The sequence below is a fragment of the Somniosus microcephalus genome, chromosome 4, assembly GCF_052327205.1.
Source record: "Somniosus microcephalus isolate GS21.2 chromosome 4, FLI_Smic_1.0, whole genome shotgun sequence".
NCBI classification, from domain to species: domain Eukaryota; kingdom Metazoa; phylum Chordata; class Chondrichthyes; order Squaliformes; family Somniosidae; genus Somniosus; species Somniosus microcephalus.
In genome coordinates, this window is record NC_140990.1 from 31,696,319 (window position 1) to 31,712,475 (window position 16,157).

At 51.3% G+C, this 16,157-nt stretch overlaps 1 protein-coding gene across 1 annotated transcript in view; it reads right to left on the reverse strand.

Moving 5' to 3' along the window:
• LOC147118556 (uncharacterized) overlaps positions 1–16,157 on the reverse strand; it is a 56,456-nt gene that overhangs the window by 11,728 nt on the left and 28,571 nt on the right. The window contains exons 2-3 of the mRNA XM_085983935.1: positions 9,054–9,632; positions 8,877–8,955 (exon numbers count right to left, since the gene is read on the reverse strand). Of these exons, the coding sequence (XP_085840061.1) occupies positions 8,877–8,955; positions 9,054–9,632 (658 nt within the window). The remainder of the gene's footprint in view (positions 1–8,876; positions 8,956–9,053; positions 9,633–16,157) is intronic.

A 16,157-nucleotide genomic window follows, 5' to 3' on the forward strand; every position in this document is an offset into this window, starting at 1 on the left:
ACCTCTACCCTAGGTTCGTTGAGTGCATTGAAAGTAACTTACCCGTTGAGGAATAATGTGGCCCTTCCATTTAAGAGGGGAGGAAATGTTATGTATTGTGCGTTCTATTGTGTGTTCTCCTCCCACCTGTGGTGGCGCTGTCACAGGAGATAAATGGTTGGGTGTTCTCTGTTAAGTTTAGCTCTCTTTGTTCGGAACTTTCCAGAACTTCCTTTCCTTCCAATAAAGCACTTCATGTTTGAATCTCTGAGTTCTGAGTCCTAAATTGTGTCTAGTTAGAAAGGTTAATCACTAAAACACCAAGATGGATCGACTCCTGAAACCAGAGCGCTTGGATCTGGACCCCCATGCCTCAGACGCAGCCACACAGTTCGGACACTGGTTCCAATGCTTCGAATTTTTCATTGCAAACTCATCCACTGCCATAGCCGCAGCCGAAACCACTACCGGAGACATGAAACTGGGAATCCTGCGAAACTGGGTGAGCCATCGGGTCTCCCCTCTCATCCAAGATGCCACCAGCTATGAGGATGCCTGCACCATCCTGAAGGCCCACTACGCATGGCCAATAAACGTGGTGTACGCCAGGCATCTTCTGACTACTCGCACGCAGTGGCATGGTGAGTCACTAGAGGACTTTATACTAAACCTAAAAGTACTGGGCAGAGACTGTAACTGTAAGGCCGTGTCTGCCATCGTGTACACGGAGGAGCTGATTCGAGACTCCCTTATTGCGGGCCTCAGTTCAAATTATATTCGGCAGAAACTGTTTGAAAAGGAGGGACTGGACTTAAGACAGGCTATAGATATAGCGCGATCGCTGGATATGGCCCAAAGGAACTCTGAATCCTGTTCCCCAGGCCACGCGGCCCACTCCGCCTCGTGCGTGCCGTGGGGGCCGCCATCTTGGAAGCCATCTTCACCTCCCAGGTCTCAGGCCAGCCCAGCACCATCGGAGCCCCAGCCCCACTACTGGCGCGATGCATCGGGGCCCGAAATGCTACTTCTGCGGTCAGGACAAACACTCCAGGCATCTGTGCCCAGCGAAGGGCACCACCTGTTTTAAATGCGGGAAGAAAGGACATTTCAGCAAAGTCTGCAGAGGGAACCCCGCCTCCAACTCCACCACCGCCGCGTGCGCGCCGTGGGAGCGGCCATCTTGGAAGCCATCTTGTCCACCCTCATGGAGTCCACCATCTTGCCCCGACTACACGGACCTCCAGGACCCACTGGTGGCCTCGATCACAGTGGATCAATCCAGGCCACATCCGTTGTCTAAATCAATGATGGACATAGAGGTAAACGGGAACAAGGTTAAATGCTTGATTGACTGCGGGAGCACTGAAAGCTTTATTCATCCTAGCCTGGTAAAACGACTTTCTCTAACGATAGTCCCCACACAGGGCAAAATCGCCATGACCGATAAGACTCATACCCCAAAAATTACAGGTTTCTGCGCGGTTATGTTGTCGGTAAAAGGCAATGATTACAGAGATTTTAAACTTGATAATGCCAGATCTCTGTGTGAGCGTGATCTTGGGTCTGGACTTCCAGTGCCACCACCAAAGTATCACGCTTACCTATGGTGGGTCCCAGCCGCCCCTCACAGTGTGCGGTCTGGCTACCCTGAAGGTCAAGCCGCCCTCTCTGTTCGCCAACCTCGCACCCAACTGTCGACCCATAGCAACCAAGAGTAGGCGGTACAGCTGGGAGGATAGACGGTTCATCGCGTTGGAAGTAGAAAGACTCAAGCGGGAGGGTATCATCGAATGCAGTACCAGCCCGTGGCGCGCCCAGGTAGTAGTAGTTAAGGGTAGCGAAAAGAAGTGGATGGTGATAGATTATAGCCAGACGGTTAATCTATACACCCAGCTAGACGCCTACCCTCTGCCCCGCATAGCGGATATGGTTAACAAAATCGCGCAATACCGGGTGTTTTCCACCATCGACCTAAAATCGGCATACCACCAGCTCCCCATTAGGCCGGAGGACCATCCATACACCGCCTTCGAGGCGAACAGACGTCTCTACCACTTCCTCAGAGTCCCCTTTGGGGTAACGAACGGGGTTTCGGTCTTCCAGCGGGAGATGGACCGCATGGTCGATGAGAACCAGTTAACAGCCACCTACCCATACCTAGACAACGTCACCATCTGCGGCCATGACCAGCAAGACCACGACTCGAACCTCGCGAGATTTCTGAAAACCGCCCTCAGACTCAATCTCACCTACAACGAGGATAAGTGTGTCTTTAGCACCACGCGCCTCTGTATCCTGGGCTGCGTGGTGGAAAACGGGGAAATCGGTCCGGACCCCGACCGAATGCGCTCCCTACGGAGGCTACCCCTACCAAACACTCCCAAGGCCCTGAAAAGGTGCCTGGGGTTCTTCTCCTATTACGCCCAATGGGTCCCCAATTATTCCGACAAGGCCCGTCCCCTCCTGAAATCAACGTCCTTCCCGCTCACAGCCGAGGCCCACGCCGCCTTCAACAGCATTAAACACGACATTGAGAAGGCCGCGCTGCGGGCAGTGGACGAAAACATCCCTTTCCAGGTCGAAAGCGATGCGTCCGACTTCGCTTTAGCAGCCACCCTCAACAGGATGGGCGGCCCGTAGCCTTTTTCTCAAGAACCCTCCAAGGGCCCGAGATCAGGCACTCCTCGGTAGAGAAGGAGGCCCAGGCCATAGTGGAGGCAGTGCGGCACTGGAGGCACTACCTAGCCGGCAAACGCTTCACCCTGCTTACCGACCAGCGGTCGGTAGCCTTCATGTTTAACAACAAACAGAGGGGGAAGATCAAGAACGACAAAATTCTCAGGTGGCGGATCGAACTCTCCACGTTTGAGTACGACATAATATATAGGCCGGGGTCCCTCAACGAATCCCCCGACGCCCTATCACGAGGGATGTGTGCCAGCATCCAGGGGGACAGGCTACAGGGCCTCCACAATGGCCTCTGCCACCCGGGGGTCACCCGGCTATTCCACTTTATAAAATCCCGTAACCTGCCCTATTCCATCGAGGAGGTCCGGTCTATGACTAGGGACTGCTGCACCTGTGCGGAATGCAAGCCCTGTTTTTTCAGGCCCGACCGAGCCCACCTGATCAAAGCTATACAGCCATTCGAGCGCCTGAGCTTAGATTTCAAGGGACCACTCCCCTCCACCGACCGCAATGTGTACTTTCTCAACATTGTGGACGAGTACTCCCGCTTCCCATTCGCCTACCCCTGCCCAGATATGACCAGTGCCACGGTCATCAAGTGCCTCGGCAACCTGTTTTGCACGTTCGGCAGGCCTAACTACATCCACACTGACAGGGGGGCGTCATTCATGAGCGATGAACTGCGCCAATACCTGCTGTCGAAGGGGATAGCCACGAGTCGGACCACTAGTTATAACCCCCGGGGTAATGGGCAAGTGGAGAGGGAGAACGCGACAGTGTGGAAGGCGGTCACCTTAGCACTAAGGTCTAAAGGCCTCCCCACCTCCCGCTGGCAGGAGGTCCTCCCAGACATACTCCACTCGATAAGGTCGCTACTGTGTACTGCTACTAACGCCACTCCTCATGAGAAGATGTTTGTTTTTCCCCGCAAATCAACCTCAGGAGTATCCCTACCCTCGTGGCTCTCCACCCCAGGGACAGTCCTGTTATGGAAGCATGTGAGGGGCCACAAAACGGATCCCCTCGTGGAGGCAGTACACCTACTCCACGCAAACCCACAGTACGCGTACATCAAGCACGCCGACGGGCGTGAAGACACCGTGTCCATAAAGGACCTCGCCTCGGCAGGAAGTGACGATGATGACCCATCACCACCACCCCCAGAAGAACCTCCACCATCCCTAGAGGTATCCTCACCACCCCCAGAAGTACCTGCAACACCCCCAGCACATGGGTATGCCCAGGAGGGCACCACGGACACCCGGTCGGAACCCGAGGTACTGTTGCGACGTTCAGGAAGGACTATCACACCCCCGGACAGACTAAATCTGTAGAAGGGGTGAATGTGATGAAATATGCCTTCATCAGACCTGCTTGTATTTTACCTGCTTGTATTGTGTGAACCGCACCCTTTTGTTCCTATTGTGTGTATTGGCTACGCCCCTGTCTTTTGCCATATAAAGGTCTCAGGAGCTGTATGAGTCATTCACTACCAGACGAACCCGATGTGGGAAGACCTGCTATGCTGCTATGTTCTTAGTGATTAAAAGCCTTCAGTTGAATCCTTGTCTTTGAGTCATTGATGGCATATCAGTACCGACATAACAGAGGATAGCAAATGTAACCCCGCTATTTAAGAAAGGAGGGAGAGAGAAAACGGGGAACTACAGACCTGTTAGCCTCACATCAGTAGTTGGGAAAATGCTGGAATCTATTATAAAGGATGCAATAACTGTGCACTTAGAAACTAATTGTAAGATGTAAGAGAATGTTTCCCTTGGCTGGGGAGTCTAGAACCAGGGGCCACAGCCTCAGGATAAAGGGTCGGCCATTCAGGACTGAGATGAGAAGAAATTTCTTCACACAGAGGGTGGTGAATCTTTGGAATTCTCTACCCCAGAGGCAACAGCCACAGGATAATTGTAAGATTGGGCAGAGTCAACATGGATTTATGAAAGGGAAATCCTATTGCAGTTCTTTGAGGATGTAACTAGTGGAGTAGACAAAGGGGAACCGGTAGATGTGGTGTATTTGGATTTTCAGAAGGCCTTCGATAAGATCCCACACAAGAGGTTGGTGAACAAAATTAGGGCACATGGAATTGGGGGTAATATACTAGCATGTATTGAGAATTGGTTAACTGACAGAAAACAAAGAGTAGGGATAAACAGGTCTTTTTCAGGATGACAGGCTGTGAATAGTGGGGTACTGCAAGGATCGGTGATTGGGCCCCAGCTATTCACAATCTATATCAATGATTTGGATGAGGGGACTAAAAGTAACACTTCCAAATTTGCTGATGACACAAAGCTAGGTGGCAGTGTCAGTAGTGAAAAAGATGTGAAGAGGCTTCAAGGGGATCTCGACAGGCTCAGTGAGTGGGCGAGAACATGGCAGATGGATTATAATGTGAAGTTATTCACTTTGGTAGAAAAAACAGAAAGGCAGAGTATTTCCTAAATGGTGAAAGATTGGGGAATGCAGATGCTCAAAGGGACCTGGGTGTCCTTGTACATGAGTCACTGAAAGTGAATGTGCAGGTGCAGCAAGCCATTAGGAAGGCAAATGGTATGCTGGCCTTCATTACAAGAGGATTTGAGTACAGGAGTAAAGAAGTCTTACTCCAATTATACAGGGCCTTGGTGAGATCACACCTGGAGTACTGTGTACAATTTTGGTCTCCTTACCTAAGGAAGGATATACTTGCCATAGAGGGAGTGCAATGAAGGTTCAGGAGATTGATTCCTGGAATGGCGGGACTGTCGTATGAGAAGAGATTGAGTAAACTAGGCCTGTATTCTCTTGAATTCAAAAGAATGAGAGGGGATCTCATTGAAGCATACAAAATTATTACAGGGCTTGATAGCGTGGAATCTATTATAAAGGATGCAATAACTGGGCATAGAAACTAATTGTAAGATGTAAGAGAATGTTTCCCTGGGGAGTCTAGAACCAGGGGCCACAGCCTTAGGATAACGGGTAGGCCATTCAGAACTGAGATGAGAAGAAATTTCTTCACTCAGGTGGTGAATCTTTGGAATTCTCTACCCCAGAGGGCTGTGGAGGCTCAGTCATTGGGTATATTCAAAACAGAAGTCGATAGATGTCTGACTAGTAAAGGCATCAAGGGATATGGCGATAGGGCCGGTGAATGGAATTGAGGCAGAAGATCAGCCATGATCTCATTGAATGGCGGAGCAGGCTCAAGGGGCCGAATGGCCTGCTCCTGCTCCTATTTCTTATGTTCTTAGAATCCAACTCCTGCAGTCACTTGTGAACTCGCTGGTGTCTCAGTAGGCTGGATGACTGAGTGAATCCCTTCCCACACATGGAGCAGGTGAACGGCCTCTCGGCGATGAGTTTCCAGCTGGGTCAGGTAACTGGAGCCTTTACCACAGTCCCCACATTTCCAAGGTTTCTCCGTAGTGTGGGTGTCCTTGTGTCTGTCCAGGTTGGATGATCGGTTGTAGCCTCGTCCACACACAGAACACGTGTATGGTTTCTCCCCGCTGTGAATGGTGTGATGTTTTTCCAAGTTGTCTAACTGGTTAAAGCTCTTTCCACAGTCAGTGCACTGGAACACTTTCACTCGGGTGTGTGTGTCTCGGTGCTTTTCCAGTCACACTGATGATTGAAATCTTTTCCCATAGACAACCATTTCTCCTTCCACATTCAAAGGCCGATGATATTCAGGTCCTGATGAATGGGGTGACTCTGTCAGATCTTGATGTGATGTTTGGTTTGAGCTTGCGGTGTGTAAATGCTGCCCTTCTCACAGCCTGTAAAAGGAGTTTACAAAAGACATCACTGAGTCCAGGATAGAAATTGACAAGATTCTCTCCTCCTGGTTCCTGGCCAAGGGGGCCGCGCATGCGCCCTGCTGCCCCGAGCCTCTCAAGGTGGCAGCCGTTAACCCGGGCCTGTCACCGGGCGAAAGCCCCGCAGCTGCCGCCCCGCTCGGGGTAAACGCCCGGACCGGAGGCTCTTGTTCGGGGCCTGAGGCCCACCCCAGGTGTGTGTGAAGCGGATAATATTGAGAGTTTTAATAATGGGGCCTGGGGCCGCACTCGGGCTGTGTGAAGCCCACGCCCCCCCGGGGTTTATTAACCCGCTCCCTCCACCCATCTCTCACCTGCTGCCTACGCACAGTCGCCACCGTCGCCCATGCATGCTCAGCTCACACTGCCCGGGCGATTGACGGGAGCTCTGGACCAATAGGAAGAGCAGGGCGGGGCTGGAGGACCGAGCGGGCGGTTGGTCCTCCAAACAATCGGAGTGTGTGAGGGGCGGAGCTTGCGGCACCCTGGGTCATGGTGACCATAGAAACATAGAAGATAGGAGCAGGAGTAGGCCATTCAGCCCCTCTAGCCTGCTCCGACATTCAATGCGATCATGGCTGCTCATCCAAGTTCAGTACCCGGTCCCTGCTTTCTCCCCATACCCCTTGATCCCTTTAGCCTTAAGAAATATATCCAACTCCTTCTTGAATGCATTTAATGAACTGGCCTCTACTGCCTTCTGTGGTAGAGAATTTCACAGGTTCACCACTCTCTGGGTGAAGAAATTCCTCCTCATTTCTGTCCTAAATGGCTTACCCCCTTAGAATGTGACCCCTGGTTCTGGACACCCTCCGACCATCATGACCATCCTTCCTGCATCTAGTCTGTCCAGTCCTGCCAGAATTTTATAAGTTTCAATGAGATCCCCTCTCATTCTTCTAAACTCCAGTGGGTACAAGCCCAATTGTCCCAATCTCTCCTCATACGTCATTCCTGCCATCCCAGGTATCAGTCTGATGAATCTTCGCTGAACTCCTTCCATGACAAGAATATCCTTCCTCAGATAAGGCGACCAAAACTGCACACATTACTCAAGATGTGGTCTCAACAAGGCCCTGTACAACTGCAGCAAGACATCCTTGTTCTTGTACTCAAACCCTCTCGCTATGAAGGCCAACATACCATTTGCCTTCTTAACCGCCTGCTGCACCTGCATGCTTACCTTCAGCGACTGGTGCACAAGGACACCCAGGTGTTGTTGCACTTCCCCTTCTCCCAATCTATTGCCATTCAGATAATAATCTGCCTTCCTGTTTTTGACACCAAAGTAAATAACCTCACATTTATCCACATTATATTGCATCTGCCCTGCGTTTGCCCAATCACCCAACCTGTCCAAATCATCCTGGAGTTTCTCAGCATCCTCCTCACAGCACACACGCCCATCTAGCTTTGTGTCGTCTGCAAATTTGGAGCTATTACTTCTAGTTCCCTTGTCTAGATCATTAATATATATTGTGAATAGCTGGGGTCCAAGGACCGATCCCTGCGGTACCCCACTAGTCACTGCCTGCCACTCGGAAAAAGACCCGTTTATTCCAACTCTTTGCTTTCTATCTGCCAACCAGTTCTCTATCCAAGTCAATACCTTGCCCCCAATCCCATGTGCCTTAACTTTACACCACCATTAAACCATCACACACTGTCAGCACAGGCAGCTGGTGAGAGAACCAACACGCGGGAATAACCTACTTGACCTTGTCCTCAGCAATCTACCTGCTGCAGATCTGTCTGTTTATGACATTATTAGTCGGAGTTACCACTACACAGTCCTTGTGGAGACCAAATACTGTCCACACACTGAGGATCCCCACCATCGTATCATGTGGCACTACCACCGTGCAAAGTGGGATAGATTAAGATCAGATCTAGCAGCTCAAAACTGGATGTCCATGAGGTGCTGTGGGCCCACAGCAGCAGCTGAATTGTGTTCCACCAAAATCTATAAACTCATGGCCCTCACTCCTCCATCACCATCAAGGCAGACAACCAGCCCTGGTCAATGAGGAGTGTAGAAGATTCAACCCGGCCAATTACCGTCCTGTCAGCCTGCTCTCAATCATCAGAGTGATGGAAAGAGTCATCAAGCAGCACCTAGTAACCAATAAGGGGTGGAAGTGATGTTACAACTGTACAGAGCGCTGGTTAGACCCGATCTGGAGCACTGGATTCAGGTCTGGGCTCGGCCCCTCAGGAAGGATATATTGGCCTTGGAGAGGGAGCAGTGCAGATTCACCAGAATGATCCCGGGGCTAAAAGGGATAAATTATGAGCACAGTTTGCACGGACTCGGCTTGTATTCCACTAAAGATCGAAGATTAAGTGGTGATCCAAACTAGGTTCACTGTCAGACAGTTCGGCGAGTCAGACGTTAATCACGTCTAGACCTATGCTGGCAGGTAAAACCCCAGACGGTTTATCCAGAATAATAAGAACCCCTGTAACTGAGCTGGAGTTTAAGATCAGCAGAAATGAAACCCAACTGTTAGCGTGAACATGGTTCAGTCCTGGATGTGATTAACAGCAGAATCCAACCCCTGCCGTCACATGTGAACTCGCTGGTGTTTTAGCTGGTCGGATGAACGGGTGAATCTCTTCCCACACACGGAGCAGGTGAACGGCCTCTCCCCAGTGTGAGTGCGTTGGTGTGTCAGCAGATCCCTTGTGCTTTTAAAGGTCTTCTCACAGACAGAACATTTAAAAGGTCTCTCATCAGTGTGAACCAGTTGGTGTGTCAGCAGATCCTTTGTGGTTTTAAAGGTCTTCTCGCAGACAGAACAATTAAAAGGTCTCTCGTCACTGTGAACAAGTCGGTGTCTCAGCAGGTTGGATGACCAAGAGAATCTCTTCCCACACACGGAGCAGGTGAACGGCCTCTCCCCAGAGTGAGTGTGTTGATGTGTCAGCAGATCATTTTTGCTTTTATACTTGTTCTCACAGTCAGAACACTGAAAAGGTCTCTTATCAGTGTGAACAAGTTGGTGTGTCTGGAGCTTAGACAACTCTGTGAATCCCTTCCCACACGCAGAGCAGGTGAACGGCCTCTCCCCGGTGTGAATTCGCTGGTGTGTCACAAGGCCGGATGATTTAGTGAATCCCTTCCCACACACAGAGCAGGTGAACGGTCTCTCTCCGGTGTGACTGTAATAATGAGTTTCCAGCTGGGACGGGTATTTGAATCCCTTCCCACAGTCCCCACATTTCCACGGTTTCTCCAGGGAGTGGGTGTCCTCAAGTCTCTCCAGGTTGGCTGATCAGTTGAAGCCTTGTCCACACACACAACACGTGTACGGTTTCTCCCCGCTGTGAATGGTGCGATGTTTTTTCAGGCTGTGTAACTGGTTAAAGCTCTTTCCACAGTCAGTGCACTGGAACACTCTCACTCGGGTGTGAGAGTCTTGGTGTTCTTCCAGTCACACTGATGTTTGAAATCTTTTCCCACAGAGAGAACAGACAAACATTTCTCCTTCCACATTCAAAGGCCGATGATATTTGGGTCCTGATGAATGGAGTGACTCTGTCAGATCTTGATGTGATGTTTGGTTTGAGATTGCGGTGTGTAAATGCTGCCCTTCTCACAGCCTGTAAAAGGAGTTTACAAAAGCCATCACTGAGAGTCCAGGATAGAAATTGACAAGATTCTCTCCTCCTGGTTCCTGGCCAAGGGGGCCGCACATGCGCCCTGCTGCTCCCTGAGCCTCTCAAAATGGTGGCCGTTACCCCGGGCCTGTCACCGGGAGAAAGCCCCGCAGCTGCCACCCCGCTTGGGGCAAACGCCCGGCCTGGAGGTTCTTGTTCGGGGCCTGAGGCCAACCCCGGGTGTTTGTGAAGCGGATAATATTGAGTGTTTTAATAATGGGGCCGTGTGAGCGGCCCACGTCCCCCCGGGGTTGATGAACCCGCTCCCTGAGCTCGGGGTGTGAGCAGCCCGCGTCCCCCCGGGGTTCATGAACCCGCTCCCTGAGCTCGGGGTGTGAGCGGCCCGCGTCCCCCCGGGGTTCATGAACCCGCTCCCTGAGCTTGGGGTGTGAGCGTCCCGCGTCCCCCCGGGGTTCGCGAACCCGCTCCCTGAGCTCGGGGTATGAGCGGCCCGCGTCCCCCCGGGGTTCGCGAACCCGCTCCCTGAGCTCGGGGTGTGAGCGGCCCGCGTCCCCCCGGGGTTCATGAACCCGCTCCCTGAGCTCGGGGTGTGAGCGGCCCGCGTCCCCCCGGGGTTCATGAACCCGCTCCCTGAGCTAGGGGTGTGAGCGGCCCGCGTCCCCCCGGGGTTCATGAACCCGCTCCCTGAGCTCGGGGTGTGAGCGGCCCCCGTCCCCCCGGGGTTGATGAACCCGCTCCCCGAGCTCGGGGTGTGAGCGGCCCGCGTCCCCCCGGGGTTCACGAACCCGCTCCCTGAGCTCGGGGTGTGAGCAGCCCGCATACCCCCGGGGTTCACGAACCCGCTCCCTGAGCTCGGGGTGTGAGCAGCCCGCATCCCCCCGGGGTTCATGAATCAGCTCCCTGAGCTCTCACTTAATGTATCAACGGCTGCAGCCAAGAGTCCGCGCATGCTCAGCTCACCTTCTGTTGTTCCGGTTTAAAGGTGAAGCCCCGCCCCTCGCACACTCCGATTGATTGGAGGACCCGCCTCCCGCTCGGTCCTCCAGCCCCGCCCCCCTCTTCCTATTGGTCCGGAGCTCCCGTCAATCACCCGGGCAGTGTGAGCTGAGCTTGCGCGCAGTTTGGCAGCAGCCGCTGACACATCAGGTGAGAGAGCGGGTTCATGAACCCGGGGGGGACGCGGGCCGCTCACACCCCGAGCTCAGGGAGCGGCTTTCGTGAACCCGGGGGGGACGCGGGCCGCTCACACCCCGAGCTCAGGGAGCGGCTTTCGTGAACCCGGGGGGGACGCGGGCCGCGGGCCGCTCACACCCCGAGCTCAGGGAGCGGGTTCGTGAACCCCTGGGGGACGCGGGCCGCTCACACCCCGAGCTGAGGGAGCGGGTTCACGAACCCCGGGGGGACGCGGGCCGCACACACCCCGAGCTCAGGGAGCGGGTTCACGAACCCCGGGGGGACGCGGGCCGCACACACCCCGAGCTCAGGGAGCGGGTTCGTGAACCCCGGGGGGACGCGGGCCGCTCACACCCCGAGCTCAGGGAGCGGGTTCACGAACCCCGGGGGGACGCGGGCCGCTCACACCCCGAGCTCGGGGAGCGGGTTCATGAACACCGGGGGGACGCGGGCCGGTAACCCACCGAGCTCAGGGAGCGGGTTCGTGAACCCCGGGGGGACGCGGGCCCCATTATTAAAACACTCAACATTACCCGCCCGCCGCTTCCCGGTTTCTCCCGATTCGCTCAGCAAAGGGGCCCCGCGCCAAACTCCTGGACAGACAGGAAGTCAGGGAGCGTCTGTAAATGGAGGAGAAATGTTGACTGGTCAGGGAGTGTCTGTAAATGGAGGAGAAATGGAGACTGGTCATGGAGCGTCTGTAAATGGAGGAAAATGGAGATTGGTCAGGTAGTGTGTAAATGTAGGTGAAATGGAGACTGGTGAGGGATCGTCTGTAAATGGAGGAGAAATGGAGACTGGTCACGGAGCGTCTGTAAATGAAGGAGAAATGGTGACTGGTCAGGAAGTGTCTGTAAATGGAGGAGAAATGGAGACTGGTCACGGAGCGTCTGTAAATGGAAGCGAAATGGTGACTGGTCAGGGAGCATCTGTAAATGAAGGAGAAATTATTCATTATCTTGGGGCTTGGTTTGTGTGAATAAATATATCACTAATTTCAATTAGACTCTTTTCCGTGACCCAGCTCCTGTAAATACTGGCTGGAAAGGGGCCAGACTCTCAGGATGCTCCACACCGCTGGCTGCTCCTACGTAAGTGATTTCCCATTAGATTAATGTGTGTCTGCTGTGTGTGTGTGTTTAACATAGTGCCCAAAACAGTTCATAAGGTGGGGAACCAGTGAATGTAGAACTGAATCCATTCAGAGTCAGCACCTTCAGGTGAGGAGAGAGAAGGAAACCAGTGAGTGTAGAACTGAACCCAGCCAGAGTCTGCACCTTCCGAGGAGGAGAGGGAGGGGAACCAGTGAGTGTAGAACTGAACCCAGCCAGTGTCAGTACCTTCAGGGGAGGAGAGGGTGGGGAACCAGTGAGTGTAGAACTGAACCCAGCCAGAGTCAGCACCTTCAGGGGAGGAGAGGGAGAGGATCCAGTGAGTGTAGAACTGAACCCAGCCAGTGTCAGTACCGTCAGGGGAGGAGAGAGAGAGGGGAACCAGTGAGTGTAGAACTGAACCCAGCCTAGGCACTTTGCAGCCTTCCGGACTCGACTCGATATCGAGTTCAACAATTTCAGATCCTAACCTCGGCCCCCATTACTTTTTTACTTATTTTTTCCACCCCTTTGTTTTGGGTCCTCCTTTCCTCCCCCCCCCCCCCCCCCACCTCTCCTTTTGTTTCTCTCTCACCTGGCAGCTGTCCTTATCCTGCCAGTACACCACACCTAATCTCAGCTGCCTTTTGTCTCCACGGCCCTGTTACCATCTCGTCTGGCTTCGAATACCTTTTATTGTCTCTTTTGTTCGATCGCAGCCTTGCCTTCGATCTATTTCATTTTCTTTGCAGTTTTGAAGAAGGGTTTCAACCCGAAACATCAACTCAAATTTCTCTCCACGGATGTTGCCTGACCTGCTGAGTTTTTCCAGCATTTTCTGTTGTTATTTCAGTCTGTCTTCAACTATTTATTGTACTACCAATAACATACAAATGTCAATGCACTATTCCCTTATAACTCCAAACAATACCAACATACACCGTTCCCTTTAGCTATTTAATTTCTCACACCACTCACCCCGGCGATCAAGTGGAGGAGTCTGTTTCCATCTGTATGGGTGATCAAACCCTCTGCAGTTTTCCTCACAAGTTGCCCTGTTCTCTTTCTAAACACCCTTTTATAATACAAAAGATCAAAGCCCGTGACAATAGATTGACACAAACCCTTCCCCTTTTGATTGTACCATCTTAATCTCGTTTTTCTGCCATTCTGTTCAATTTCAAACCATACAATAAAAAAAGGAAATGTCTTCGTCCTGGAAAAACTCAGCAGGTCAGGCAACACCCGTGGAGAGAAATTAGAGTTGACGTTTCAGGTCAAAACCCTTTTTCAAAACTGGAAAGGAAACAAAATAGATCGAAGGCAGGGCTGCGATTGAACAAAAGAAGTGAAAGAGACATTAAAAGGTATTCAAAACCGGTCGCCTGTCATTTTAATTCACCGCTCCATTCCCACTCGGACCTCACCGTCCTTGGCCTCTTGCATTGTTCCGTGGAAGCTCAACGTAAACTCGAACAGCACCTCATCTTCCGATTAGGCACTTTGCAGCCTTCCGGACTCGATATCGAGTTTAACAATTTCAGATCATAACCTCGGCCCCTATTACTTATTTACTTATTTTTTTCCACCCCTTTGTTTTGGGTCCTCCTTTTTCCCCCCACCCCCCTTTCCTTTTTTTTCCTCTCTCCCACCTGGCAGCTGTCTCCTATCCTGCCAGTACACTTCACACCTAATCTCAGCTGCCTTTTGTCTCCACTAGCCTATTACCATCTCGTCTGGCTTCGAATACCTTTTAATGTCTCTTTTACTTCTTTTGTTCGATCGCAGCCCTGCCTTCAATCTATTTTATTTCCTTTCCAGTTTTGAAAAAGGGTTTCGACCCGAAACGTCAACTCAAATCTCTCTCCACGGATGTTGCCTGACCTGAGGTTTTCCAGCATTTTTTGTTGTTTTTTCGGATTTCCAGCATCTGCAGTATTTTGCTATCGTACTAATGTCTTCATCCTCTTGGATGTTCGACCATTATCACACACAGAAATGTCTTGATTCAACAGTTCCTTGCTTATCGTCAGTTTGAAAGGTTCGTCTTCTTAGGCAGTCCCTCGGAACCGAGGATGACTTGCTTCCACACTAAAGGTTAGTGAATGGGTTTCAATCCAGCGACAATCCTGGAATTAACATTTCCAAAAGATGTTCCAGACTCGGTGGAGCCAATTGTAAGTCTGGTTAACAGCTGGAGCGAGGAGTTTCGCTGGACAGGACAGTCAGTTGAATTTACACAAACACAGGCCATTGTGTGGTTCGATTGTTCCAGCCACTTCCTTGATTAGCATATTCATGAAGTAAAAGGAGTCGTGTCTGTGGTTCTTATGCTGTTTAAGCCAGAGCGTGTATTACACGTTCCCTTTAAAAGTCTCGCTGGTTCCTCAGGTGATGCTGGGATACGAAGTTTGGTCAGTTTTTATGATTGGTCAATTTCACAAAACTGCCTTTACAGACCAGCCGTTTGACCCTTTAATGTTGGTATCATTTGAGTTGAATGCGTTCTTGCTGCAGGAACTGGCTACACTCTGAGTTTCTTGTACGAGGACACCTAAATCTCTAAACACCAACATTTAATACAATAGCAAAATACTGCGGATGCAGGGAATCTGAAATAACAACAGAAAACGCTGGAAAAATTCAGCAGGCCAGGCAGCATCCATGGAGAGAGAAACAGAGTTAACGTTTCAGGTCCAACATTTAATAGTTTCTCACCTTAACAATATTCTGTGTTTCTATTCTTCCTACCAAAGTGAATAACCTCACATTTCCCCACATTATACTCCATCTGCCACCTGACTGCCCACTCACTCAGTCTATCTATATCCCTTTGCAGACTCTGTGTGTTCTCCTCACAGCTTACTGTCCCACCTAGCTTTGTATCATCAGCAAACTTGGATACATTACACTCGGTCCCTTCATCTAGGTCATTAATATAGATTGTAAATAGCTGAGGCCCCAACACTGATCCTTGATGCACCCCACTAGTTACAGCCTGCCAACAGGAAAATGACCCATTTCTCCCTACTCTCAGTTTTCTGTCCGTTAACCATTCCACTATCCATGATAATACATTACCCCCCAACCCCATGCGTAACAACCTTTTATGTGATACCTTACCGAATGCCTTTTGGAAATCCAACTACATCCACTGGTTTCCCTTTATCTACCCTGCTAGTTTCATCCTCAAAAAACTCTAATAAATTTGTCAAACACAATTTCCCTTTTATAAAACCATGTTGACTCTGCCTAAATCATATTATCATGTTCTAAGTGCCCTGTTCCACTTCCTTAATAATGGATTCCAGCATTTTCCCGAGGACTGATGTCAGGCTAACTGGCCTGTAGATCCCTGTTTTCTCTCTCCCTCCTTTCTGGAATAGCGGGGTTACATTTGCTACCTTCCAATCCACTAGGACCTTTCCAGAATCCAGTGAATTTTGGAAGATCACAACCAATGCATCCACTATCTCTGCAGCCACCTCTTTTGGAACCCTAGGATGTAGGCCGTCAGGTCCAGGGGGTTTGTCGGCTTTTAGTCCTGTTAGTTTCTCAAGTACTTTTTCTCGACTGATATGAACTACTTTAAGTTCCTCGCTCTCATTAGCCCCTTGGTTCCCACTATTTCTGGAATCTCAACCTTCTCCAGTGTAGGTCACACAACTCCAGCTCGCTCAGCCTTAGCTCGGGCTGTCCGCAGTGCGGCCGCAACATGCCCGTAGACTTGTACGAGCGGTCGGGACCTCTCGCCCTGACCGAGGTGGACGAGAAGCCTGCGCAGCCC